The 26,043-nt window shown below is 37.5% G+C and overlaps 1 protein-coding gene across 5 annotated transcripts; it reads left to right on the top strand.

The window, feature by feature from the left end:
- The first annotated feature begins 370 nt into the window (after positions 1–370).
- On the top strand, positions 371–21,796 carry LOC127624307 (protein kinase C eta type-like). Of its 5 annotated transcripts, none has more exons than XM_052099077.1 (14): positions 371–923; positions 4,197–4,260; positions 5,088–5,247; positions 5,373–5,407; positions 5,879–5,958; positions 6,059–6,188; positions 6,289–6,422; positions 6,537–6,668; positions 7,908–8,006; positions 12,587–12,741; positions 18,004–18,142; positions 18,257–18,445; positions 20,346–20,492; positions 20,605–21,796. In XM_052099077.1, exons 1-14 carry the CDS (start codon positions 582–584, stop codon positions 20,743–20,745), a joined length of 1,947 nt encoding a protein of 648 aa, XP_051955037.1. In that variant the 5' UTR covers positions 371–581; the 3' UTR covers positions 20,746–21,796. The 5 variants fall into 5 exon arrangements, 4 of the variants coding, with proteins under 4 accessions (XP_051955037.1, XP_051955036.1, XP_051955038.1 ...); XM_052099076.1 differs by having other exon boundaries at positions 7,833–8,006; XR_007968145.1 differs by lacking the exon at positions 20,605–21,796 and having other exon boundaries at positions 7,833–8,006; positions 18,257–19,617; positions 20,346–20,478.
- The last annotated feature ends 4,247 nt before the right edge of the window (positions 21,797–26,043 follow it).

The following is a 26,043-nucleotide window of genomic DNA, read 5'->3' as shown; positions in this document are numbered from 1 at the left end:
AATTAAATTATATTTTGGGAGAAAACTCCAGCTCAATCATAACAGCAGCAAAGTATGTAACAGCCTGCCACAAACTACGAGAGTCAGCCAGTGGACAAAACTAGGGTCTGAATGTTGGTTGAAAAGTTTTTTATATATATATATATATATATATATATATATATATATATATATATATATATATATATATATATATATATATATATATATATGTATTCATGCATTTGTTCACTGATTAATTTTATTGATTATTTGTTCATTGCCTATGTAATGGCCAATGCTTTGGCAATACTGTACAAGTCATGCCAATAAAGCTCATTTGAATTGAATTGAATTGAGAGAGAGAGAGAGAGAGAGAGAGAGAGAGATACTACGCGTATAGACTTGTTTTATGTTCCACGTATTTTGTTTAATAGAATTCGATGCGAATCTATATTTGAGCAGCATATTTATCGTGAATTGAAATGGTCTCTTCTGGAAGGTGTTGAGCCTTATTATTAGTTAATTCAAATAAGAACTGTTTAGATTTGCTATTTTGTTTCGATTACGTGTATCGAATACTGAATATTGGAGCTGCAGCTATGAAATTCAATGGGTACTTGAAGCTACGTATTTGTGAGGCGGTGGATTTGAAACCAACAACTTTTTCAACTCGGCACACCTTTCAAAGGAAAGTCCACATGGATCCTTACATAATCGTGAAAGTAGACAATGTGAAAGTTGGACAAACTGCCACACAATCGAAGACAAACAAACCGACCTTCAAAGATGAATTCAGCCCATACATCTCCAATGGCAAAGAGCTGGAATTAGCTGTTTTCCACAGCACCCAAATAGGATATGACGATTTTGTGGCTAATTACAGAATCCATCTTGACGAGCTAATAAAGACATCAAACACAAGACAAACATTTGAGGGATGGGTGAGTTTTTACTCTATAATAGAATTATGGTTATACCGTTATTATTATGATTATTATTATTATTATTATTATTATTATTATTATTATTATTATGCCATCCCAGATGTGTATTACTTTCTTTTTTCTGCTGAACACAAATTAATGTTTTATAAAGATTATCTCAGCTCTGTAGGTATATACAATGCAAGTGAATGGTGACCAAAACTTTGAAGCTCCAAAAAGCACATAAAGGCAGCATAAAGTGAGCCATACGACTACATTCCGAAAACCATGTACTGTGACAGTATGTCCTTTATTTGATGAAGAGCACACATCTCAACTGGTAAAACTGTATGTTCTTTAGGTATGGATGCGAGAAGAGTTGATTTCGGACATACTTCATTTGACATGACCTGAATATGTGGCGTTAACAATAACCAATAAACAAGCACCAATTAAGCACAAAGAAAACATTCTTTATATATACACAGATCAGCCACCAAACCTCCAAAACAGCCCCAACCCGCATCTCAATATAGCATGTTCTCACCACAATTGTACAGAGCTCTCTTCAACAAGGCTTTCCATCCACAGAACTGCCACTCACTGGATGTTTTTTGCATGAAAATCCCAGGAGATCAGCATTTACAGAAATACTCAAACCAGACCATCTGGCACCAACAATCCTGCCACGGTCCAAATCACTGAGATTTTTTCCCCATTCTGATTGTTTATGTGAACATTAACTGAAGCTCCTGACCTGTATCTGCATGATTTTATGCACTGCACTGCTGCCACATGATAATCGCATGGATGATTGTTGGTGCCAGATGGGCTGGTTTGGATATTTCTGTAACTGCTGATCTCCTGGGATTTTCATGCACAAAAGTCTCTAGAATTAACTCAGAATTGTGCCAAAAATAAAAAACTGCTCTGTACAAATGTGGTGAGAAGAATATAATCTCAGAAAGCTATTTTGGCAGCACGAGGGGGATCTACACAATATTAGGCAGGTGGTTTTAATGTTGTGGCTGATCAGTGTATAAACAGTATACTATTTATCATTTATTGTTGAGGAGAGCCGTCCGACTCGCAGTTCACTTCCATTCTTTTATATCCAGCATTCGAATGTGACGTTGCCTCAGCTTCCGAGGGATTATAATGTGATCGTATAGTGTCCAGTCACAATCTGCACATCAGAATCTCTGAAATAGTACAGTAGGTTATCCAGGTATTTCTCGCTTACTGCTTTTTGACTCCTTAGGATTCGGACATACTACTCCATTGACATATTCTTTTTGTCATACTGTATGTGGGGACAAAGCACTCATCTTTAGAAGCGATATGATAGGTGTGGATGAGAACAGACTAAAATGTAACTACATTTCACTATAAATATAAATCACCAGTCTCTTTGGCGATCATGATTTCAAGCTTGATAAAACTTCCTAGTGCCATCTAACATTCTGTTCATGTGTCAAAGATGTGAGATTTAAAGTTTTAGTCACCATTCACTTGCATTGTATGGACCTAAGATATTCTTCTAAAAGTCTTAATTCTGCTCTGGAGAAGAAAGAAAGCAAATGAGTAAATGAGAAATGTTTCATTTTTGGGTGAACTATTCCTTTAACATTCAATATCCTACTGTATGAGATACATTTGCAGGTGCAATTAGTATGAGATATGTGGAAACCATCAATGCCACAAGAACATCCTTTTTATTCTCTTTTCTGATACTGCTGTAATGCATGCAGGTCTATTACATTTAATGTTTTAGGGTCCTGTCTCTTTCACTTGTGCATTAAGTAGGCCATGCACAAAACCACACGCTGCACCCCACCATGCATCACGGAAACTCTGAGAGCCAGTTTGATCTTTGGTGCAATGCTACACTGTGATGTGTGGTTTGATATGTTTGCTTTTCCTTCAGTCCAAGCACTCAAATGTAGTTTCTGACATGCTCAATTTGCACAAGCCTTTGTAAAGGTAGTTTTTTTTTATTTATTTTTTTTTATATTGATATCTGAATATAGAGTTTGTTTGTTTGTTTTTTCAAAAAATGCTGGGAGTGCAGCATTGATGGTGCAGGTCAATAAAGTAATTGTGCTTAATTCAAAAATGCATTTAAAATTACATATGGATTAGGAATTCATAACATTTATGAAGCTATTTGGTGAAAAAGATAAAAAGGATGACCTGCCAGCAGAAGGCACGCCCCTCCCCAGGGAAAGGGGGGGGGGGGGGGGTGTACGTCATGCAGGGGGCTCCTCAGTCTGAGAGAACGAGGGGGGAATGTGACAGGGCGGAGGGCGGGGCCGGGTTGTGATTCTACACACCCGGTCCCTTATCAGGCTAATCAAGCCTCCGAGAGGGATAAAGGTCGAATGCGGAGGATGGTGCGGGAGAGAGAGAGATCGTTTACGGACATGTTTGTCATGTGTGTGTTTTTTTAAGTTTATAATTAAAATATAATTTATATTGCCAAGCCGGTTCTCGCCTCCTCCTTTCCATTGAACTACTTTACAGTGTATGATTATGTGTATGATTTTGTTTTTTGTATATTTATATGTGACCACAGGGATGTTCGTTGAGGGTCAGGGTTGGGTTGGTTATTGGGAGGGGTAATAGTGGGGGTTAAATGTTAATTCAGTGTTTATATGTTTTGTTTTTCTTTGTTATATTTACAAATCAATAAATAATGTTAACTGCGAAAATATATATACTTTGATTCTGTTGGTTGCTTGGGTGTCTTAAGTGTTTGTTGTGTTTTGTGGTCATGCTACAATCTTGACTCCCTTTACCAGCTTGTCCTGCTTGTTTACCTTGTGTTTCGGGAATTCCTCCCACATTGATAGACAGAGAAAATGACTGAGATTCCAAGATACAGTGCAATGACAGTGAGGAGATGTAAAGAGATACACAGAGATGTGGAATTTTTTCTTGGTAAATGTGCTGCAGTTAAATTTGATGTTCTGTAATACGACCAAATAAGCATTTGCTTGTACAAAGAATCAATAAAAGCTCACAGCATTTTTCTTTTATTCCGAATCAGTTGTCTGTTGTGACCTGTCATAGTCTTCAAGTAACCACATCCTTCTTTCCACTCACAAAACATAAAAAAATATATATATATATATAAATGTAGATAATAGACGTGAATATCTGATGCTTCTTTTTAATTTATTACATTTTTTTTTTTTTTGTCCCTTTGTCAGATCTGTGTTTGTCAGTTTACAGTAGTTGTAGTGAGCTCAAATAAAGTGTTAAATAACTCACTGGATATCTCCTCTCTAGGTGAATCTGGAACCAGAGGGAAGTGTGTATATCTCCGTATCGCTCATCGGCTCCTTTATAGATGGTTAGCTGTTTTGTTTTTTTTATTCTGATTTGATACTGTATTTATTTCCCTCTTGCACTACTTCCCTACAACTCTTAACTCTTGTTGTTAATGTGTTAACACTTAACAACAAATTAACTTTATGCTTAATTTAGTTTAACTGTGCTTATATAAAATTGAGAATGTGCTGTTTTTCTTTAGTCAGTGACCCTACCTAGTGAATATTTTAATAAGCAGATTTCAGCTCAGTTTGTCCATACAATGCATGTAAATGGGTGCCATCAAGCTCCTGGCTATTTGACGGTCCAAAAGGATATTTAGGCAGCATTGCGCTGATGCGTCGACTGCTGGCAGGAAGCGATTTTTTTTTTAAGTTAATAAAGTTTTAATTATCTATTTATCTTTTTACACAAACCTATCAATTTGCTTCAGAAACATTAATTGATCATCTGAAGTCATGTGGATTACTTTTAATATGCCTTTTGGACTGTCAAACAGCCAGCAGTGGCACCCATTTACATGCATTGTATGGGCAAACTGAGCTGAAATCTGCTTATAAAAATCTTCACTTTGGTTCTGCTGAAGAAGGAAAGTCATACATATCTGGGATGGCTTAAAGGTAAGTAAATAATGAGAGAATTGTATTTTTTGGGTGAACTATCTGAAACTAGTCTGATTTGATCATTAAATTTAGTGTAACCTGATGTAATCTGGTTAATTCTTTCTTATTAAATAACATTTAATAAAATTTTATTGAAAACCAAGTCAAAACAATCAATTTAGATGTTATCGTATAAAGCAGAATTTTTAGATTTACTATTTTTACAGTGTGTTGCCGTGAATTTCAGATGAAGCTGTAGAAAATCGATTGAGGAACCATAAACGGTTATCTAGAAAACACCAAAAAGCTTTAAAAAGAAGAAAGGTCCACCAAGTCAATGGACACAAGTTTATGGCAACCTTCCTTCCCCAGCCCACTTTTTGCTGTCATTGCAAAAACTTCATCTGGTAAGGTTTATACAGAGATCATGCCTTCAAGCACATACAGGCAAACTAATAGTCAGCTTCATTCATTATCTGGCACGTGGTTATAACTACTGTGCATGTTTAACTTCATTTTAATTTTTTCCCAGGGGTGTTTTTGGAAAGCAAGGATATCAATGCCAGGGTGAGTAAGGTTGGCAGTGGCATAATATTGCTAATTCTTCATGCCAGTTCTTTGACAAAGTTGTGTTTTTGTTGTCGTTTTGTCCATCTCCGGTTTGTGTCAGCATTCTGTTTGTGTTTTTTTGGACTCATTATCCAGCCAATTACAAGACTACTTGCCAAATAAATAAATGCACAACATGAAAAATGGAAGAATATTTGAGTTGAATTGATGTTATTAGCTTACTTGTAGAGATCGCAAAGTGATCCGAGAAGCAGGAAAGATGACTCGCAATACCCAGATGACCGGTCTGATACGTCTTAATCCCTGGATGTGCGGTTGTTACTCAGAGATATCAGGCCGCTAGATGGCGCCACTGACCAATCAAAATATTACCATTATTCCAGAGGGCCGTGTAATAAAATGGAAACATTCACACATACACAACTTTGCTTGTCAAATTCACTTCTTTTATGTGTCATTACTTATTAGTGTGCACGTGTGTGGTCCATAAGAAGTGCCATGATCTGGTTGTAAGTGAGTGTCCACGTATGAAGAAAACTTTGAATGAGGTAAGATTCCATAATTTGCATTTGTTTGTGTGTGTAATAACAAAATTATGTCACTGGTCATCTGGGCAAATTGCCCACATACGTACTCACCTGTCCACAGGGCACAAGCCAGGGCTTCAGCATCAACATACCCCACCAGTTCCGAGAGCACAACTACAGAGTTCCGACATACTGTAACCACTGCGGATCTCTCCTTTATGGGCTTATGAAACAGGGTCTCCATTGCAAGAGTAAGCATATATTTACCTCAGTCGTTGGTGTACATACAACATAGCTGCTTTGTGTTAAAAGACTGTTATTTTCATCTGTGTTTTGTGTGGATTTATCCAGGTTGCAAGATGAACATTCACAAACGTTGTGAACAAAATGTTGCACCAAACTGTGGGGTGAACAGTGCAGAGCTGGCCAGCAAATTGGCTGAAATTGATTTGCAAGCAGGCAGGCTCTCCAAACAAAAGTCTCAGGTAACTTCATAAGAATTGTCTCAAAAGGTAATCATGTGCTTTTTACATGTAATTTTTTGCACGTATATGTGTGCAAATTTGTGTTTGGGTACATTTCTTTATATCTTTTCACAGATCCACATTACCGAACAAAAGCATCGAGATCCTAGTAAAAAGATACCATCAATGGCTGAGGAAGAGATTGTTAAATTGGGTCTGAAGGACTTCAGTTTCTTGCATGTGCTGGGGAAAGGCAGCTTTGGCAAGGTTAGACATATTGGTATCACCCATGCTGCTATATCTCATTAATGCTACTGAGATGACCTTTACTACTGTTTGATAATCAGCAAGTGTTGCGTGTAAGCATGTCTACAGAACTTTTGTCTCAATAGACAAAATTCTCAGTCAGAATTTTCCAAATCTGTTACCAAACAAGCATGCTTTTTCAAATCACAGAAGTGTATGATGTGTAATATATGTGTCTCAGTGGCGGCTGCTGGTCTTTCAAAGAGGGGAAGCTCATTTTCGGCCTACATTATAAACTTATTTACCCTATTTTTTGCACTAAATCAATCTTAGGTGTTGATCTGCCCTGCTGTTTAATTCTAATTTTTTCCTCATAAGGAAGACTTTTAAATGGCTTCGCCAAAATCAGGTCGACAATATTAGCACCGTCTGCCATCATGCGCAGTTTCACCCGTACGACGCTAGCCTAGCCTACTGTATGAATGAATGAAAGAACGAACGAACGAACGAACGAACGCTCTAAAACAAAATATATTAAACTTGGTAAAACTGAAACAAGGAATGTGGTGTATAATTGTGTGAAATGTATTACGCAAATTGACTAGCAATTTCGCCAAACAAATATAAAGAAATAGGTTGCAGCAGTTTGTCTTTCGACTACACTTGAGAAATCCGCGATGGGACTGAGCGCGAAATAGCTTCAGTGACTTCTTATAGTACAGATTCACTGTCAATCAAAAGGAGATGCAGTCTTTCGACAGATCCTCCAATCGTCACGCGGAAGCCCGGAGCCCGGGCCAGCCCACTCCTCATTCACCCCCAGAGACGCTGAGCGTCCGTGGGCGGGACATAATCGCAGCATTTATCCAATGACCGTCTATTTTCGGAGCACTGAAAAAAACTGTTCAGAACAGCCACATTGAAGTCAATGGACGCTCGGCTTCAACAGGGAAATGCACTGACGCTACGGGAATGTATGAGAAGTAAATCAAGTCAGCCGACCTGCTATATGTAATGTAGCTGATTCTGAACGAACTCGTCTTCGAGATGAACGTGTTCTAACGCATTTTTAGTCAATAAATTGTTTACACAATAGTACATATTTGACCATTATTTTTTTGACATTATAGAGGAAGCTGAGCTTCCCTTGCAGTCTTATAGAAATCCCCACTGATGTGTCTGTAGGTGATGCTGGCCCGTCTAAAACGTGACCACAGTGTGTTTGCTGTAAAAATGCTGAAGAAGGATGTCATCTTGCAGGATGATGATGTCGAATCAACCATGATTGAGAAGAGAGTGCTGACTTTGGCCCACCAGAACCCATTCCTCACACAGCTCTACTACTGCTTTCAGACTGCCGTAAGAGTTTACACTTACAAACACTCGGTTCAAGGTGCTTATTAACAATTAATATCTAGAATACAGGTAATTAGCAACTTTGAATGCCTTTATATTTAGCTTCACTTGTCTCTAATATCATATTAGTTGTTACTTTATTATTACATCTCCTTATGTCAAAGATTGATTGTTTTAGTGACTTTAAAAAAGTCACGTTTTTCATTTTTCACGGTCAACTGTGTTACGAACACATTCAGCGCATACACGATATGACTGCTTTGTGATACTCTTTCAGTATAGTCAGCGGCAGGCAAGAAATGTCAGTAAATGCCTGCAGACTGTTGATGAAGAAATTTGCATCAGCATACTGTGCGAGAAGCTTTTGGCAATGGGGACATCCAAAGTATACTTCGGCCTTAAGAGACTAAGCACCCTCTTTGTATTTGAAATACGTCATTGTGCTTTGCTGCACTTACTTACAGGCTGTGGGTTTGCTGTCAAATGCACTATAGTTGTTGTTGCCATTCTACAAAAACAAACATTTAGCAAAGCCTACACTACTTTGTGACAATTTCACAAAAAATTGTGTTGAAATGTACCACACAAACTCTTAAAGGAATATTCCGGGTTAGGTTAGATAAGCTCAATTTACAGCATTTGGCATATTATTTATTACCACAAAAATTTATTTAGACTCTCCCCTCCTTTTCTTTAAAAAAAAAAGCAAAAATCTGGGATACGGTGATTCACTATCAAGTGAATGGGGGGCCAGTTTTTGAACTTTTATTATAGCCAAGACATAAACAATATGCATGTTAACATGATGCTAGTGTGATATAATCACTTACTAACCTTTTCTGAGTAAAGATACAGCCAATTATTTAACTTCATTGCCAAGTTGATGTAATGTCAAAAAACCCTAAAACCCTAAAATGACTGTAAAAACGACAATTTAAACAACTTAACAGCTCAAATAATACAGGCGTTTTAACAGAAGAATTAATGTAATTGCATTATAGAATTATAAGCTTCACATTTGTGCCTTTAAATCATCCAAAAATGAGCAACATTCACTACCATAGTAAATGCCTCACAGTAACCTCGATTTATGTTTTAAAACTCGAATAAATATTATGCCACAAATGCTGTCAATTGAGCTTAACTTGTATAGAACCTGAAATATTCCTTTATGGACAGACTGAAAGGATCGAGACCTTGTTAAAATACTCTTCTGCCATTCTTTCTTAATGATATGTATAGCAGCAGCTGTTACACACAGCCAGAAAAAGTGGGAAAGTTGTTGGAAAATTTGGGGGACTTTCTCACATTTTACTGTTAACATTAGTTGTTCTGGTGTTACAAATAATAGTATCTATCCTACTTCGTCCTTATTACTGGCCCATATGGAATCTGCGCACACAGAAATGTGCAAAGCACTCTTTTTATTATTTTAATATGTTCCTTGATGTTCACTTATAATAGTAGTAAGGTTTTTGGCACAAAAAAAACATATATCTGTTTATATATAAGTCACAGTATGTTTTTATAGTACAATGAACTCGTATATGTCTAAAGGTTGAGGAAAATTAGATGACCCCTTCCCTTGCATGTTTGTTTTTAAAAATATTTTGGCTCATTTCATGATGCTTTCAGCTACCAATAAGAATGTAGTAATGTGAGCACCTTTAAACACATTTTACTGTGTTTAAATCCTTTCTGCAGAATTCCAAAGATTTTCCCTCAAATTCAACACATAAAATGCATCCGCAGATTCTGTCAGGGCTTGTGTGTTATCTGCCTGATGTTACAAAGTTGTGAAAGTATGAACCATTTTGCAGCTGTATTAAAATAATTAATCTTTTCGGACAGGAGGAAATTGAATTCTGAAAGTTACATAATAAGTTTCATAGTATATTGAACTCTTTTAAAAGATCAATGATTTGATTTCTCATTATGTGATCCCTTTAAAGGGGTATTTCATGCAAAATGTACAATTCTTACTCACCCTCACATTGTTCCAAACCCATATGTCTTTCTTTCTTCAGTGGAACACAAAAGGAGATGTTAGAATGTAAGCCTCAATCACAATCACTTTTTCCATACAATGAAAATGACTGAAGCTGTCCTTCTGCCTATCATCTCCAATTGTGTTTAAGCGAAGAAGGTAAGTCAAATGGGTTGGAACAATATGAGATAACAATAACAGATTTTTCGTTCAGTAGGGTGAACTATCCATTTACATTCATTCTTAGGATGCACTTCCACACAAAGTAGACGAATACAGAAATCCTCTTTAAACAGCTTTCGATTCCACCAGAATTTACTATGCTGCGGGTTGCAAGTGGATAACCTGAAACATGAGCCCAGAATAAATCACTCTAGACATACCAGAACAGGTTGAATTAGAATTGTTTTGCCATATGGTTTGCACTGCCACCATTGACTGACAAACAGGAAACAAGTGTTGTTGAATAATGACACTCTGTTAACCTCACTCAACCAGGAAACTCTTAAGCAAAAATGTCCTTTATCTTGATGAAGAAAAAGGTTTGAAATTCCTGAGCTGCCTTGGTTTTTATCTTTATTCTTTTGCATTAGATCTATTTTTTATCATAGGGTGCAGTTCCAGGGCTGCCGAAAATACAGGCAACTAACTGCATTTGCTTGACATTGCATCTACACCATTAAGTGTCAGAACATTATAAATACAAATATTACTGAATGCACCTTTAAAAAATGTGCTTCAATGATACAACCTCTGAGGATCCTTCAGAGTGAAAGCCACCCAAAAATGGTAGTTTGGCAGGAATCAAAGTGGTCACCTTTGCAATATCACATCCACACTGTAGAGGGAAGCACATGATTAGTACTTACATGAGGAGACGTGCATTATGTTATCTGCAAACCAGAGCTGTAAGTCTGTGCAGCCAGACAGACAACCACACAAAAAGTGAAAGTGTTGGAGAACTGTTGGACAGAAGTGATGCAAGACCTCTGTCAACATACATGTTACCGGCCTTGGCCACAAACACTACTTGTTATAAAACATTTTAAATGATGTCCTCATTTACTCACTCTCATGTTTCATTGTTTCAAACCTGTATGACATTTTTTTCTTCTGTGGAATACAAAAAGAGATGTTAGGCAGAATGTTAGTCTCAGTTACCATTCACTCTCATTACATTTTTTTGAAAGTGAATGGTGACTGAGGCTGTCAGTCCTTAAAGGGATAGTTCACCCAAAAATGAAAATTCTCTCATCATTTACTCACCCTCATGCCATTCCAGATGTGTATGAGTGTCTTTCAACAGCAGAACACAAACAAAGATTTTTGGAAAAATATTTAATCTCTTTGGGTCTATGAAATGCAAGCGAATGGGTGCCAAATTGTTTAAGCTCCAAGAAGTACATATAGCCATCATAAAAGTAATCCATACGACTCAAATTGATTAATTAATGTCTTCTGAAGTAAAATACTAGGTGTGTGTAAGGAATAGTTCAATATTTAAAACTTTTTTTATACTGAAAATGAGGCATCTCCTCCATTCACTAGCATTCAAACATTGATGGTGCCGCAGTTGACGTTTCCAAACTAGCCGAATGAGGCATCTATGTATGTATATCTATGCTCCTCTGTTGTAAACAACATTGCGCTTCCGTATTTTTTTGTATTTCATGCTGCAGTTCTCTTGCCAGTGCGCTTACGCCACGCGAGAGGCAGTGTGTATTCTACCCTTGAATATTGATCTGTTCCTTGCACACACCTAGCGTTTAGCTTGAAAATACATAAATTAATCCACTAGAGCTGTATGAATTTCTTTTATCATGGCTATATGTGCTTTTTGGAGTTTCAAAATTTTGGCACCCATTCACTTGCATTTTATGGACCTACAGAGCTGAAATGTCCTTCTATAAATCTTAATTTGTGTTCTGAAGAAGAACGTCAATTATTAAGAACATATCTGGGATGGCATGAGGGTGAGTAAATGATGAGAGAATTTGTATTTTTGCTGCATCTTATCACATGGCTCATTGTGCGTGATGCCGCGTAGACTCCCAGCACTTGGAGGCTCATATGACTCTCCGCGATCCACGCACAACTTACCATGTGCCCCATTGAGAGCGAGAACCCCCTAATCGTGACCACGAGGAGGTTACCCCATGTGACTCTACCTTCCCTAGCAACTGGGCAAATTTGGTTGCTTAGGATACCTAGCTTCAGCACACCCTGGATTCGAACTCGCGACTCCAGGGGTGGTAGTCAGTGTCAATTCTCGCTGAACTACCCAGGCCTCCCATCAAAATAATAACTTTTGACTATTGAAGGTAAAGCTATAAATCTTTATTGTATAGAATCATAAATGTTTGTACATTAAAAACAATGTTTTGTTAATGAGCACAAATTCACACAGATCTTAAAGATTAACAATGTTTAAAACTGATGAAAGAAGGACTGGAATTTGGTGTACCAGTAGTATTATTCTCTTGAACATTTACTTTTGTGCTATTTACATAATAATGTGATTTTCAACACTTTTGTTTTTTTTGTTTTTTTTTTGTATGACCTACAAATTTGCTCATATTTGTTCTTCATTTCTCAGGAGCGATTATACTTTGTCATGGAGTTTGTGAATGGTGGTGACCTCATGTTCCACATCCAGAAGGTCAGGCGTTTTGAAGAGCCACGTGCACAGTTTTATGCTGCAGAAATCACTTCAGCGCTTATGTTCCTTCATTCCAAAGGCATCATTTACAGGTTAGGGATTCTGTGTGTCATGAAACGGAATGGTGTTCATACATGTTTAAGTGCCAGGTGTCCAAAAAGATGTATATCCCACTAATGATGTTCAGTTTGTAGTCCTAAAACCCTGATGGAATATTTGAATTTTCAAGCATTTTTAGGCATTTCTAATGGATTTTTAGAATAGCATTTATGCAATATGTAATCATAAGTAAAATAAGATTTGTGGCTAACATTACTTGAAGAAAATGTCAATTTTTTTTTTTTTTAAGGAATTCACTATCAAGCTGCTAAATAACAACCATCACAAATTTGCCAGTTTACATGCTTGCCAAACTGCACAAAACAGTTGAGGTATGACTGTAATATATGCTGTAAAACAAAGCGTAAAAGTCTCTTCAAGTAATATTAACCACAACCTTATTTTACTCATAAAGTTAAAACACTACTCTAAAAACCCATTGTAAACCCATTGTAAACCCATTGATCCAAGGGAACCATGGACCAAATTGACATCATGACTGAACAGCTCTGTTGTCTTTAAAGTTGGCTGCATTACATTGAAGTCAGCTGTCCAAGCTGGCTTATCTTTCTACATTGTTTACATTTTCAATACCCCTCATTGTCTTTGTCAAAAGGAAAGGAAGTTTGAAATTTATAATGTGCATGTGAATTTACTGCTGATGTTCACACACCAGTGCTTTGCTTTGGCATACCTATGTTCACTCTGATAATGTTCTTGTCTGCGCATGTCCTGGCACAGTTAAGACCTCGATATTCTTCCTCTGAAATCAAAGAACAAATGGGTGTGACGTCACTTAGAACAAAATTTTGCCAAAAAGAAGGTGATTTTGTGTTCATTTTGTGGTTTTAAGAAAAATTCTTACCGGCTGCATTGGTAGACGTCATTGTTAGGTGTGACCTGGAGCTCCACCAACCTTTAGGCCAACAGCTCATTCTGTTAAAGTTGCTCAGTCAGTCAACAGGAACACATCGGTGTGTTGATTTATTAGCAAGTTGGTACAAATTTTCTTTAACAAAACAACTTCTTTACTGGCCTTATGTGAATTCTACTCAATTAATGAGGCATTAAGTAATTGAAAACACATTTTAATGTCACATTAGTTAGGTTTTACTTAGTGTCCTCATATTTAAATGCACTTCTAAATGCCTCCCACAGCAGTGTGGAGGGTTTCTGTATGTTCGGAAACAGCATTCCATCACTCGGCATTTAAGAGCTTCTTTTTACTCCTGAACTAAGAAAGAATAAAACCTTCTCTGGAAGTATATCGGGTTCTTTAGAGTGATTCCCCCCTGGCTTAGTCCTCCTTTCTACACCTGTATGTACATCCTGCCTCAAATCACATGGCCTCTGCATACCTGGATAAGCTTTATAATCACTCTTGTGATAGAGCCAAACACAAATATAAAAAGATCTGACAAACATTATCCAGATCAGTCCCACGTGACTTGTGGTGTTTACAAGCTTTCCTGGCAGGGCCTTTTCAGGAATGCCTCTGCGAACTTAGCTGACCCCCTGCCATCTGTTTTTTGCTTTCATTTGTATTGGGCGTTAAAGTCAGTAAATTTGGGGCAATTATAATGTCTCTGTTAAGTGAGCTTTCTGGGAAGAACTCAAAAGGTTTTAGGGAAAGATTGCTTACTGAAAAGCATCTTGTTCTTAATTAGTTGTTTCGTATTGGTTTCCAGTAAAAAGTATCTATACATTATTTAAACAATGTACTGTATATGTTTTTGCCAGGACAGTTGTGTGCAATATTTCTTACCCCAGTGGCAAATCTCTTTTTTTTTTTTTTTTAAGAGATGTGCCAATGGGGGAGAGGAAAATAAGCAAAGAAAATAAAAAATTAAAAGAACACAATCAAATATTTAACAAAAGATCATAGATATATTCTCTCTAAATATCTTACACAATTTTGCCTCTTGAGTAAATGTATCTGTTTTTAAGGTTGTTTAGATATCTCTTTGTTGGAAAATCCTTTGCGTCCTTGAGCATTCACTTTAGGGACATTTTGAATGTGGACCTGAGCCGACGTCACAAGGCTGCTCATTCCCTGCCTGCCATGACATGGAGCGATTCTAACATAAGCTGTTTACATAGAGAGAAAGGGAATGTGAGGGTGAGAGAGACTGCCCTGCACTCTGTTCTGATTTTTTCAATGACTCTGTTTCAGTCAGTTCACGTGCAACAAAGCATTACGTGCACATATGCTGTACTGTGCAAATGTTTTAAGCACTTGTGAAAAATTTTGCATAGTGAGGATGTGTTCAAAAATAATAACATAACTAGTTTTCATTTATCACTTAATGTCATGCAAAGTCCAGTAAACATAAAAAAGCTAAATCAATATTTGGTGTGACCACCTTTGCTTTTAAAACAGCACCAATTCTCCAAGGTACACCTGGACACAGTTTTTCTTGGTTGTTGGCAGATAGGATGTTCCAAGCATCTTGGAGAATTCTCCACAGTTCTTCTAACTTTTTCGGCTGTCTCGATTGCTTCTGTCTCTTTATGTAATCTCAGACAGACACGATGTTCAGTGAGGGCTTTGTGGGGGCCATGACATCTGTTGCAGGGCTCCCTGTTCTTGTATTCTAATCTTTTCTATTTGCAAAAGTAATGTTTGAGAGTCAAACATTTATATTTCCTATTGACACACTTAAGCTGAAGATATAAATAACAATTTTAAGACAAATGTTTTTGTAAAACATCTTATGTGCCTAAAACTTTTGCACAGTACTATATTTTTCCAAAATTAATATTAAATCTGATTTCTCATACGCTTATCATAACATTTCACATAGATTCAAAGATACTCATTTTGCAGAACTACCTATACCACACCCTTGTATCCAACAGGATGATTCAGTGACCTCTGAGTCAGTCAAGATGTTCCTGTCCACTTGACCTTACTTACCCATGATCTTCTATTAGATTCTGCTGTAATGCCATGCTAATCTGACTCTAATCTGAGGAGTGTACTATACTGGGTGCAATCAAAAGAATTGGAGTGATAATGCATGACAGAGCTGTCTTGCTTTCACTAACGATTTTACTGTTCTAATCTCACTCCAGCCGGCTGTATGCAAATGCAGTGTTGTTTATTGACCTCCCAAACTGTTGCACTGTTGTTAGATTACAGCTAGTTTGAAAAAGGGCCTTACAAATTGCTTTCCCTTGTCAGGATTTTTTTTAAATACATTCACATTCGTTTTTTACATTTTACATTAGCCTGCAACATAAATAGAAAATATTAACCTAAAAAATGTGCTTCATGTTGTAACATCTGTATTAATTGGTCAAAAGATTATTTAACATTACTGAATCACTTGAATACATTAGGTCACACAAACAAAATATATTTTAAGGGTTAGACCAGGTAGAAATTGCTTCTTAAGGTAACAATTGCAGGTTACAAACTTTTTCTATTGTGGGACAGGGGTAAAGACTAGGAAGGTTGAGAAATGTTCAAAGAACACCTTTTTGGAACATTCCACTAGTAAACGGGTTGATAGTTTAACCCAAGATGAACCACTGGTGTTAAAATTAATGGGAGAAATTAGAACAACCAATATGGTGTAGAAAATGAAGTCCCGCCTTACAGATAAACGAGCCAATCACCTTTTAGATCCAGACATCACCTGTCACTCAACACGAGAACACGCATGCACATTAGCTGAACCAGCCTGAAAACAGCAACCTGGTCTCAGAGTGAAAACCTGACTCTATATACATATTTGCAAAACTTGTTATGTGTCTCTAAGTACAATTTCCTGCTGTTTCCAGGTGAAATGAACACTAGAGGTGCTACAACAAGATCAATTTGATTAATCTTGTTTTAGAAACAACACTGCATAAGATATGTATGTTTTTCAGAGAATGTATTTTTAACATGTGTATTTTGTCTTACTGTACTGGCAGAGTTTTTATAGTCAAAACATGTGAAAAAAACAACCAGTGCTGAAGAAGTAATCCAAAGTATTTAGGATACGTTATTGACCTTGAGTAATCTAACGGAATATGTTACAAATTACATATTACAGCATGTGTTCTGTAATCTGTAGTGGAATACATTTCAACAGTTACCCTCCCAACCCTGGTAATAGTGCTAACGATTCTCCAGGTGCATATTTTCTCTGTGACTAATGGCCAGGCCGATGAGTGTGCCACTCTGTCAATGCCAGCTTAATGCCACTGCACTGCAGGCATGAGACTCAGCATGTCTTTGGGCTTGTTCTTTAGGCATGATAAAATACAGCTTTTAGTTAAGATAACTTTTTTATTTCTCACACTCTTCCTTTTAGTCTTGGTCTCTCTCTCTCGCTCCGCCATTTGTGTCACTAGGCCACATTCATGAAACATAAGCAGAATTTCTCTGAAAATCTGCAAAACCACACTGAAAAAAATGTTAACCTAAAATAATTTACTTCATTTGGTTACATCAAGGTCAAAACCTAAAATATTATTAAACATAACTGAATCAACCTATATTATATTATATTAAGTTATACCAACAAAATGTTTTAAGTGTTAGTTTAAGTGGAAATGGCTCATTAAGGTAACAATTGCAGGTCATCACTTTTTACAGTGAATTCTTAAGTACATTTTTGCATTGTGAGACAATTTATATGATAATAGTTTTGCGAACTGAGAAATATCGTTTTAAATGAATGAGGCCCATTACCAACATGTGATTGCCCATACAATTTATTTACTGTATTTACAGTGCCAGTCATATTGATGCAAGTGAACTCTGATTGGATGACGCAATGAGTAATGATTGAGTTATGAACTTTTAACAACATTGTAAAGCTCTTAGCTTGTTCTCTGTTAATTGCATTCTATTGAAATTATACCCAATTTCCTTGATAGCCATGTCCTCAAGGAAGCTATTAATCCAATTTATGTTCTGTCAGTCTTTTTTCCACTGGGTCAATATAGAATGCCCCTTCTCATGGTGATTACTCCACACCCTTGCATGTTACACACTCATTTTATCATTGTGTCAATAACACCATTTGATCCCTGTTAACTCCATCTGTAATTCACCATTATATGTTTGCCATGTTTTGTTAACATGTTTTGGCATCTTGTTTGAATGCAACTAAAGGCTGTCTTTCCTCTTGTGATCTATGACTTATAACTTTATGACTGTCATTATTTAGCATATTTGCTATTGAGAAAAATCCATGCAGTTGAGGTAATAATGGAGCAAATGAGGTAATAATGGACCTATGTTGTGTTTTCTGGCAAAGGGACCTGAAGCTGAACAATGTGCTCCTGGATAGAGATGGCCATTGTAAACTGGCAGATTTTGGCATGTGCAAAGAGGAAATCTTTGATGGAAAACTAACCAACACATTCTGTGGGACTCCAGATTATATCGCACCGGAGGTGAGCATCTTTGAAGGACAATTTTAAGAAAGATTGCGGTTAATTTGTGCATATGATTGCGCTCTTGTCTTTATGCAGTGTGGATAATGTTTTTATGCTGTGTGTCTCTCTCAGATCATCCTGGAGGAGCCATATGGCATATCAGTGGACTGGTGGGCTCTCGGCGTGCTGCTGTATGAGATGCTGTCGGGTCATGCTCCATTTGAAGCAGAGACTGAGGACGAGCTCTTTGACTGTATCCTCAGTTATGAGGTCGTTTATTCATCCTGGCTTAGTAATGAGGCAGAGGACCTTCTTAAAGGGGTGAGTCTTGTTAGATCCCATATTTAGATCCAACTGATTATAAGAAGTCAGGCAACACTTTTATTTTGGTTAAACCTATGCGACGAGGAGGAGGGCGTGGTTGGTGATGATGCACGGCCGGTGCTGAATCGGATGATCAGTGGGAGAGCGAGATAAAGGGGAGGTGGAGGTGCCAGTTCTCTCTCTCTGTGTGTCTACAACCCTTTCCCTCTCCCCACGCCTCCCCTCGTCTCTCCCCCAGGTTCACAGGAGGCAGGGTGGGCCACCGGCTGACAGAACTGACAGAAGAGCAGAGTCTCCCCTCCAGAGATGGAGGTTTACTTATGGATTACTTTTATGCAGCGGTGGTCAGGCCGGTGGCGCCTGCTCAGTATTGCGTACACTGCTCTTACTGCTCTTTCTATTTTATCTAATCACGTGATTTTTAGGGTCGCATCTTGTGACATCACATCCTGTTATTGGTCCATTTAGACTTCTTTGGTCCATGCTGAATTCATATATCAGTCAAACCACACCAGTGTTTGTTTGGAAGCGGACCAAGACCCACTATTCAGGGGTTTCTGTGCACTTGTTTGGTGCGCACCAAGGTTGGGATGGCAGCGTTCACACTTGTTCAAATGAACCGCACAGAGCAATCGCACCAGCCAACCTGCCAAGTGTGAACACACCCTTAGTGTAGACAGACCATTCATCCCCAGTAAGTCAGGATCATATTATTACAGACTGACCTTCTGCACAGATAATTAGCTAAGGCCTGAGATATGGGCGTAATCTATGCAACATTGTACTTGACCACATTGCTTATTGGAAAGTTGATATGCTATTAAATCATTTGCAAAATATTACAGCATGTATAATAGCATGTCAAGTTGAAGTTGTAGTGATCTATAGATTTTTAATATTACTTTATTTGTTATAAAGTATAAAATATTTAACATATTTTTAGAGTCTGATACCAGATTTGTCTAATGTGATATGATTATATTTGTTTACGTTATTGTGTGTATATTTCTGTTTTGCTGGGGATTTGACTACATTCTCCCCCATGCCTAACTCTGTTTTCTTTTCTAAAGACTTAAATGAAAATTCTCTCGTAATTTTCTCACCATCACGCTATCCCAGATATGGGACTTCTTTTTAGAAGAAATTCTCAGCTCTGTTGCCCATTCAATGTAAGTGAATGCTCCAAAAAGCATGTAAAGGCAGCATAAACATAATCCATATGGCTTCAGTGGTTAAATCCATGTCTTCTGAAATGATATGATGGGTCTAGGTAAGAAACAGATAAATATTTAAGTCCTTTTTTTACTATAAATATCCACTTTCACTTGTACATTCTTTATTTTTTGCCGATTGTCATTCTTCGTGCATTTCTACACCTTCTGGACAGGGAGGAGAATTTATTTTAAAAAAAGGATTTTGATCTGTTTCTCAGTATTGTAGGCTATATTAAACCTTTTTTGTTGTCATACTAAGAAGAACATTTCCATAGTTAATGGAATGAACTACACTTGTGATTACCCTGTTAGGACACCTTTGTGAATTTCATAGGAACTGATACCACACATCAACCAAAGATTACATTACTAAATTTCTGAGAAATGCATTTGCAGATGGCACTTGCTTTGATATTTTGTTATCTGTGCAGTTAAATTGAAACACAATGTGGTGTAAGTGTAATAACAAGTGTGTTGATTTTGATAATGTGCAAATTATTCACTTTACAGTGTATTTTTGGTTTTTATTTTTACATCATTACACAGATATAAACCTGTCATCCTCCTTATGTAAGGGTCAGTCTTTTCTCTGGTTGCTATGCAACAGCTTGAGTTTAAAAGGTTGATGATGCAGAAAGATGGTTGGCTCTCTTTAAACTGAGTGCTGTTTGCTGTCCCCCCAGTTCCTCACCAGAGATCCGGCATGCCGGTTGGGCTGCATGGAAAGAGATAGTGGAGAAATGGCCATCATTGGGCACATGTTTTTTTCAGGACTTAACTGGGATAAGCTGAACAAACGAGAGATCAGACCACCTTTCACACCTCAAATAGTAAGCTAAGCCTACCTCACATCTGTTACCATTTCATGCTGGACAAGTATTTGTGAATTAATCAAAACGCAGTCAATGCTCCATTAGAGCCATTCTTTGTTGTGTTCTGTAGGAATCTATTGAGGATGTGAGCAATTTTGATTTCACCGAAGAGGAACCCACTCTTACACCCATAGAAGATGGACTTTTCCCTTTCAAACAGGATGATTTTAAAGACTTTACCTACACAGCTCCAGAGCTGCGATGGAGCTAACAGACAGCCCTGGCTTATTTATTTTGCTTGAACATTTAACTATTCTTAGTTACTTTCCCTAATACATTTTGATTATATATTTTTTCTAGGTTTAGGTTTTTCTCTAAAATTACTATTTTAATCACTGCTTTTCTAGCACAAATATGCTTAGTTGCTAACAGTTTATTAATACATACTCTGCAAAAGACTTCCTCTGGACTGTCCAAACAAGCAATGAAAGGGAGAATATGTATTCTAGGAAGAATTTATACTTTTCCCAGTCAGCTTTTTAATTTATGTTAGTGTTTAAGGAGCTTATCTTACTAAATAGTGTTCATTTTGTATTTGATACTAGGATAATAATACAGTAAATGTTTTCATACAGTTGCCATGTAATTTGTATTGCAGCTTTTTAGTGAGCATGGAAATGAATACACCTTGAGTACCATGCAGTGAATGAGCTGTATCAATGTCATTAGTTGTTAAGTTATGAGTTGTTACATATTGTTAACAAAAGAGACATGTGTCTATCGCATCTTGTATAGGAGAATCCTTTTGTAAAGAGCTGTAAAGGACAACTTTTGTGTTTATCTAAACCTTGTGATAACGCCGACATTAAGAAAACATAGGCTACTGTATCACCTGTCCTGTTTATTGAATAATGAATCAGGAGAGCTTAACCTATGGCAAGAGTCAGAAGCATGACATTTTCATGAGAAAAAAAACATATCATTTACACCTCAAATTAACAGCAAGGTTGTGGTCATGACACATTTCTCTGTGGACACGCTAATCCTCCCAATTAATTATTAATTGCACTCTGTTCATTTGCCCTCTGCACATGTTTGCATAATCTTAACCTATATTTGAAGCAACCATGATACCAGTGCTCCATATACAAGTGGTTGGCTAAAGAGGATGGGAAGTAATCTGCTTTTATGAACATATACTATTTAACCCGACAGAGCCGACATGTCTGTACTGTCAACTTTCTTCCATATTAGTAAGTGACTATACAGCTTATAAAACATACAACTTGACTAAAATCACATTGTTCATAGGATATTGTTCATTGCCCCTTTTTTTGTTTTTGTTCATGCTGTAATTGCCTGTTGGGAAATTTAGGTGTAGTAAATCAAGATTTCTTGTTTTCTATTCAGTCATTCTATTGTTTAAAGTGTGACATTGTGATAAAATTACCCAACAGGGATTTTTACGCTCTTGCCCCAAACCAGTTGTAACTGGAAACCTGGTGTGGAAATACACTTAGGCTGTGCTGTGACACAGGTTTTTGCCATTGTGCTCTGGTAGTAGTGATATTGAGGTCAATAATGAACATATTTGCAATTTTTAGGACAAGTTAAGTTAAAGGGATAGTTCACCCAAAAATGTTACTTCTCTCATCATTTACTTACCCTCTTGCCATCTCAGATGTGTATGACTTCTGCAGAACACACGTGAAGATTTTTAGAAGAATATCTCAGCTCTCTAGGTCCTTACAATGCAATTGAATGATGACCAGAACTTAGAAGGTCCAAAAAGGCCATAAATGTAGCATAAAATGAATCTACACGACTCCAGTGGTTTAATCAATGTTGTTTGAAGTGATATGATAGTTGTGGGTGAGAAACAGATCAATATTTAAATCCTTTTTTACTGTAAATCTACACTTACACATTCAGCCACCTACTGGTTGTGGCTGGTCAAAGGTGGAGATTTATAGTAAAAAAAGGACTTAAAATATTGATCTGTTTCTCACCCTCATTTATCATATCGCTTCAGAAGATATGGTTTTAACCTCTGGACCTTTATGGATTACTTTTATGCTTCGTTTTTGGACCTTCTGAATTCTGGTCACAATTCGCTTGCATTGTGAGGACCTAAAGAGCTGAAATGTTCATCTAAAAACCTTTGTTTGTGTGCTACAGAAGTAAAAACGTCCACACACATCTTGTATGAGGGTAAGTAAATGATAAGAGAATTTTCATTTTGGGGGGAACAATCCCTTTAAGTATTGATATTGTTTTGAGTGCAATTCTGCTGTGGGTCATGTGACAATTCTAACCACTAACTTCTCAGTGATGGTGCAGTGAAATATTTAGAACGGTAAGTCAGGCGGTCTGTTGTTTGCCCAATAACCCTTATGGTGTTCAACTGCCAAAAACCAGCCATGTCTGGCTGGCAGATGGCTTCATGACTCAAACCATTCATTGAGTCATTACTGCTGAGAAGTTCATTGGGTTCCTCCAGTGAAAGTGTGCCAAAGCTACTGCAGTTATTTTAGCAGCTCAAATTCAAAGGAATCAGTGTTGGCAAGTGGACAATATGATCTTACTGGAAAGGAAGTGTTTACAAAACTTACATTACCCTCTGCTAATTCTATAGGGGGTTTTACTGTATTCAGCGTTTTGTATTTGTATACATTCCAGTGTATTTTTTGGTTTGGTTGATCACTTTTCCACCTTCAGAAATACTCTGCTCACATGCTTAACTAATTTAAACAAATGTCCATATCCCACTGCCTTGGTGACACAACAGCTTTTTTTATTACATCAGTAGAATATTACAGACCAGTCTCTCTCATCCTGATTATGGCGAAAACACTTTAAAAGGGAGTTTTCAATCAGATCTCTGGCAGAACAAGCTGCTGGATGACAATAGGTCAGGCTTCATAAGTGGACATTCCACCGAGACTGCCCTGCTGTCTTTCACTGAGTCACTGAGACATGCAAGAGCTGGATCCAGATCATCAGTCCAGATTCTATATCTGCAGCCTTTGACACAAACAACCATCAGATCCTACTGTCCACCCTCTCTACACTGGGCATCACAGGAACTGTGCTTGGCTGGTTTAAGTCCTATCTTTCAGGTAGATCCTTCAAGGTATCCTGGAGAGGTGAGGTGTCCAAGTCACATTGGCTACTTACTGGGTACCTCAGGCCTCAGTGCTTGGGCCACTTTCCTATATACACAACATCACTGGGACCCATCATTCAAGCACATGGATTCCCTTACGACTGTTTTGCCCAACACATCTTTCCAGCCCAACGACACCTCAGTGACTGCTTGAAGCTTGGTCTGTTTGGTAGAGATCTCAGCCTGGATGAAGGTACACCACCTGCAAATTAACCCAGCGAAGATTAAGCTCCATGTCTTTCCAGCCAAACCTGCTGTTGAACATAGCATCACCGTTCAGCTGGGTTCAACTACAATAACTTCTTCCAAAACGATCAGAAATCTAGGGGTAACCATCGATAATCAGCTCAATTTCACAGAACGCATCTCAAAGGCAGCACGATCATGTAGATTTACACTCTACAATATCAGGACAGTAAGACCCTTCCTCTCTGAACATGCCACACAACTTCTTGATCAGTCACTAGTCATAACTAGACTGGACTACTGTAATATTCTCATTGCAGGCCTCCCTGCATGCGCAATTAGACCACAGCAAATGTTCCAGAATGCAGCAGTACAACTGGTCTTTAATGAACCAAAGTGAGCACGTTACACCACTCCTTGTCTCTCTTCACTAGCTGCTGGTTGATGCACGTATCAAATTCAAGGCTCTGATTCTGAAATATAGAACAGTCACTGGGTCTGCTACCATGTACCTAAAATCATTTCTGCAGAGCTACATTTCCACCAGAAGCCTGCTTTCAGCCAATGAGTGGCGCCTTGTTGTACCAACACAAAGAGGCACCTAAACACTTTCCCGGACTTTCGATTTCACTCTACCAAGTTGGTGGATGACCTTCCCAACTCCATCCGTGAAGCAGACTCACTATCCGTCTTCAAAAAACTGCTAAAAACAATTTTTTTCCATGAGCACTTAATCATCCACTCATAAAAAATTATTCTTGTTGCACTCTAATCTGCCTTGGATACTACTATTCTGATGCTAGTGAAACTTTGTAATTCAGCACTTTTCGTACCACTGTCTTAAGATGAATTGCTTATGATGTATTATTCCTATTTTGTAAGTCGCTTTGGATCTGCCAAATAAATAAAAATAAATGTACGTTTGGAGATGAAATAGGTAAAAGTCCAGCTCTAGCCATAGGAAAGCCATCCTCATGGAAAACACAATATCAACTCCCCTATCTCCCCACTGCCAACTGGAAACATTCTGTGATATTATTTTTAGAACTGGAGCAGTACTTTTGTCATTATGTTCTCTGCTCATCTCCATTTTTGACACAGATCATTTGTTTTGAAGTCCTTGTTTTGGCCTTCTTGCAAGCCTTGGGCTTTATGATACAAGTTACCGAGAGATGACAGTGGAACAGTGTTTACAGAGTGATTTTACAGTCAAATATTCTTGTTTTCTCATACATACTCTCCAGCCACTGAACAACACTACAATTTCCCAATGATGTCTGGCCTCCATGGAAATTAATGTGGGGCAGGCTGTATGTTTTCAGTCATGTGCTTGCCACTATAGAAAATCAGTTTCATCTTTAAAACTCATTGTATCTCAAAAATGTCCCTTTGTTGTAGTGTAGTTGTGACTGAAGATGTTCATTCTGTTTATCTCTCTCGTGGTCTTAGAAACATTTGAGATATATGACACAGTTTGTGTCGATGAGAATTCAACATAGTTCTGGGTTAAATATAGGTATTTCCATTGAACAGTAATTACTGCTTAGGAATGAGTATTACAAAGGCTCTAATGTTGAATTCAGATTGATGATAGTGAAAGGAATGATCTATGAGGTGCAGGATTAGTGCTTACCACAAAGACAAAATATAAACCAACACATTTCAGGAAATTGCACTTCTGCTATTGCATCATCAACACAAGTACTTCCCTGTTCAACTATGTATTTGCACAATGTTAGCCTTACATTGTAAATAGACCTTTAATTAAAACATTTAAAATACATTTTAGTGAGTGAAGTAAGGAGAAACATATGAACACCAGAATAATTTTTATATTAATAAACGGTGTCTGCTCAACTTTACTCTCACAATGAAAGAATGTGCATGTATTAATAATAAATTAAGTTTAATATATAAGAGAGGAGAGATACACAGAGGAACAGCGCTGAGTCATATGAAGAAGAAGCTCTCTGTAACGTTATTAAACCAATCAGGTCAGAGTAAACTGGTCAAGGAAAACCTCATTTGATTGGTTACTAGAATCAGGTAGACCTGCCTTCCTCCTCGTGCTTGCAAAATTATTTTCAGTGAGAAATTCGTGCCAAAAGTAGTGAAGGGAAGATCATTTTACTGACTTGGAACTTTGAGTCTCGTTCAGCAAAATGAACGAATCTTTATACAAGACATTTCGTTCATTTAAGCAGAATCAAATTGAAA

This window comes from Xyrauchen texanus, chromosome 30 (assembly GCF_025860055.1).
Source record: "Xyrauchen texanus isolate HMW12.3.18 chromosome 30, RBS_HiC_50CHRs, whole genome shotgun sequence".
Lineage (NCBI taxonomy): Eukaryota > Metazoa > Chordata > Actinopteri > Cypriniformes > Catostomidae > Xyrauchen > Xyrauchen texanus.
This window is presented reverse-complemented; position numbering and strand designations above follow the sequence as displayed.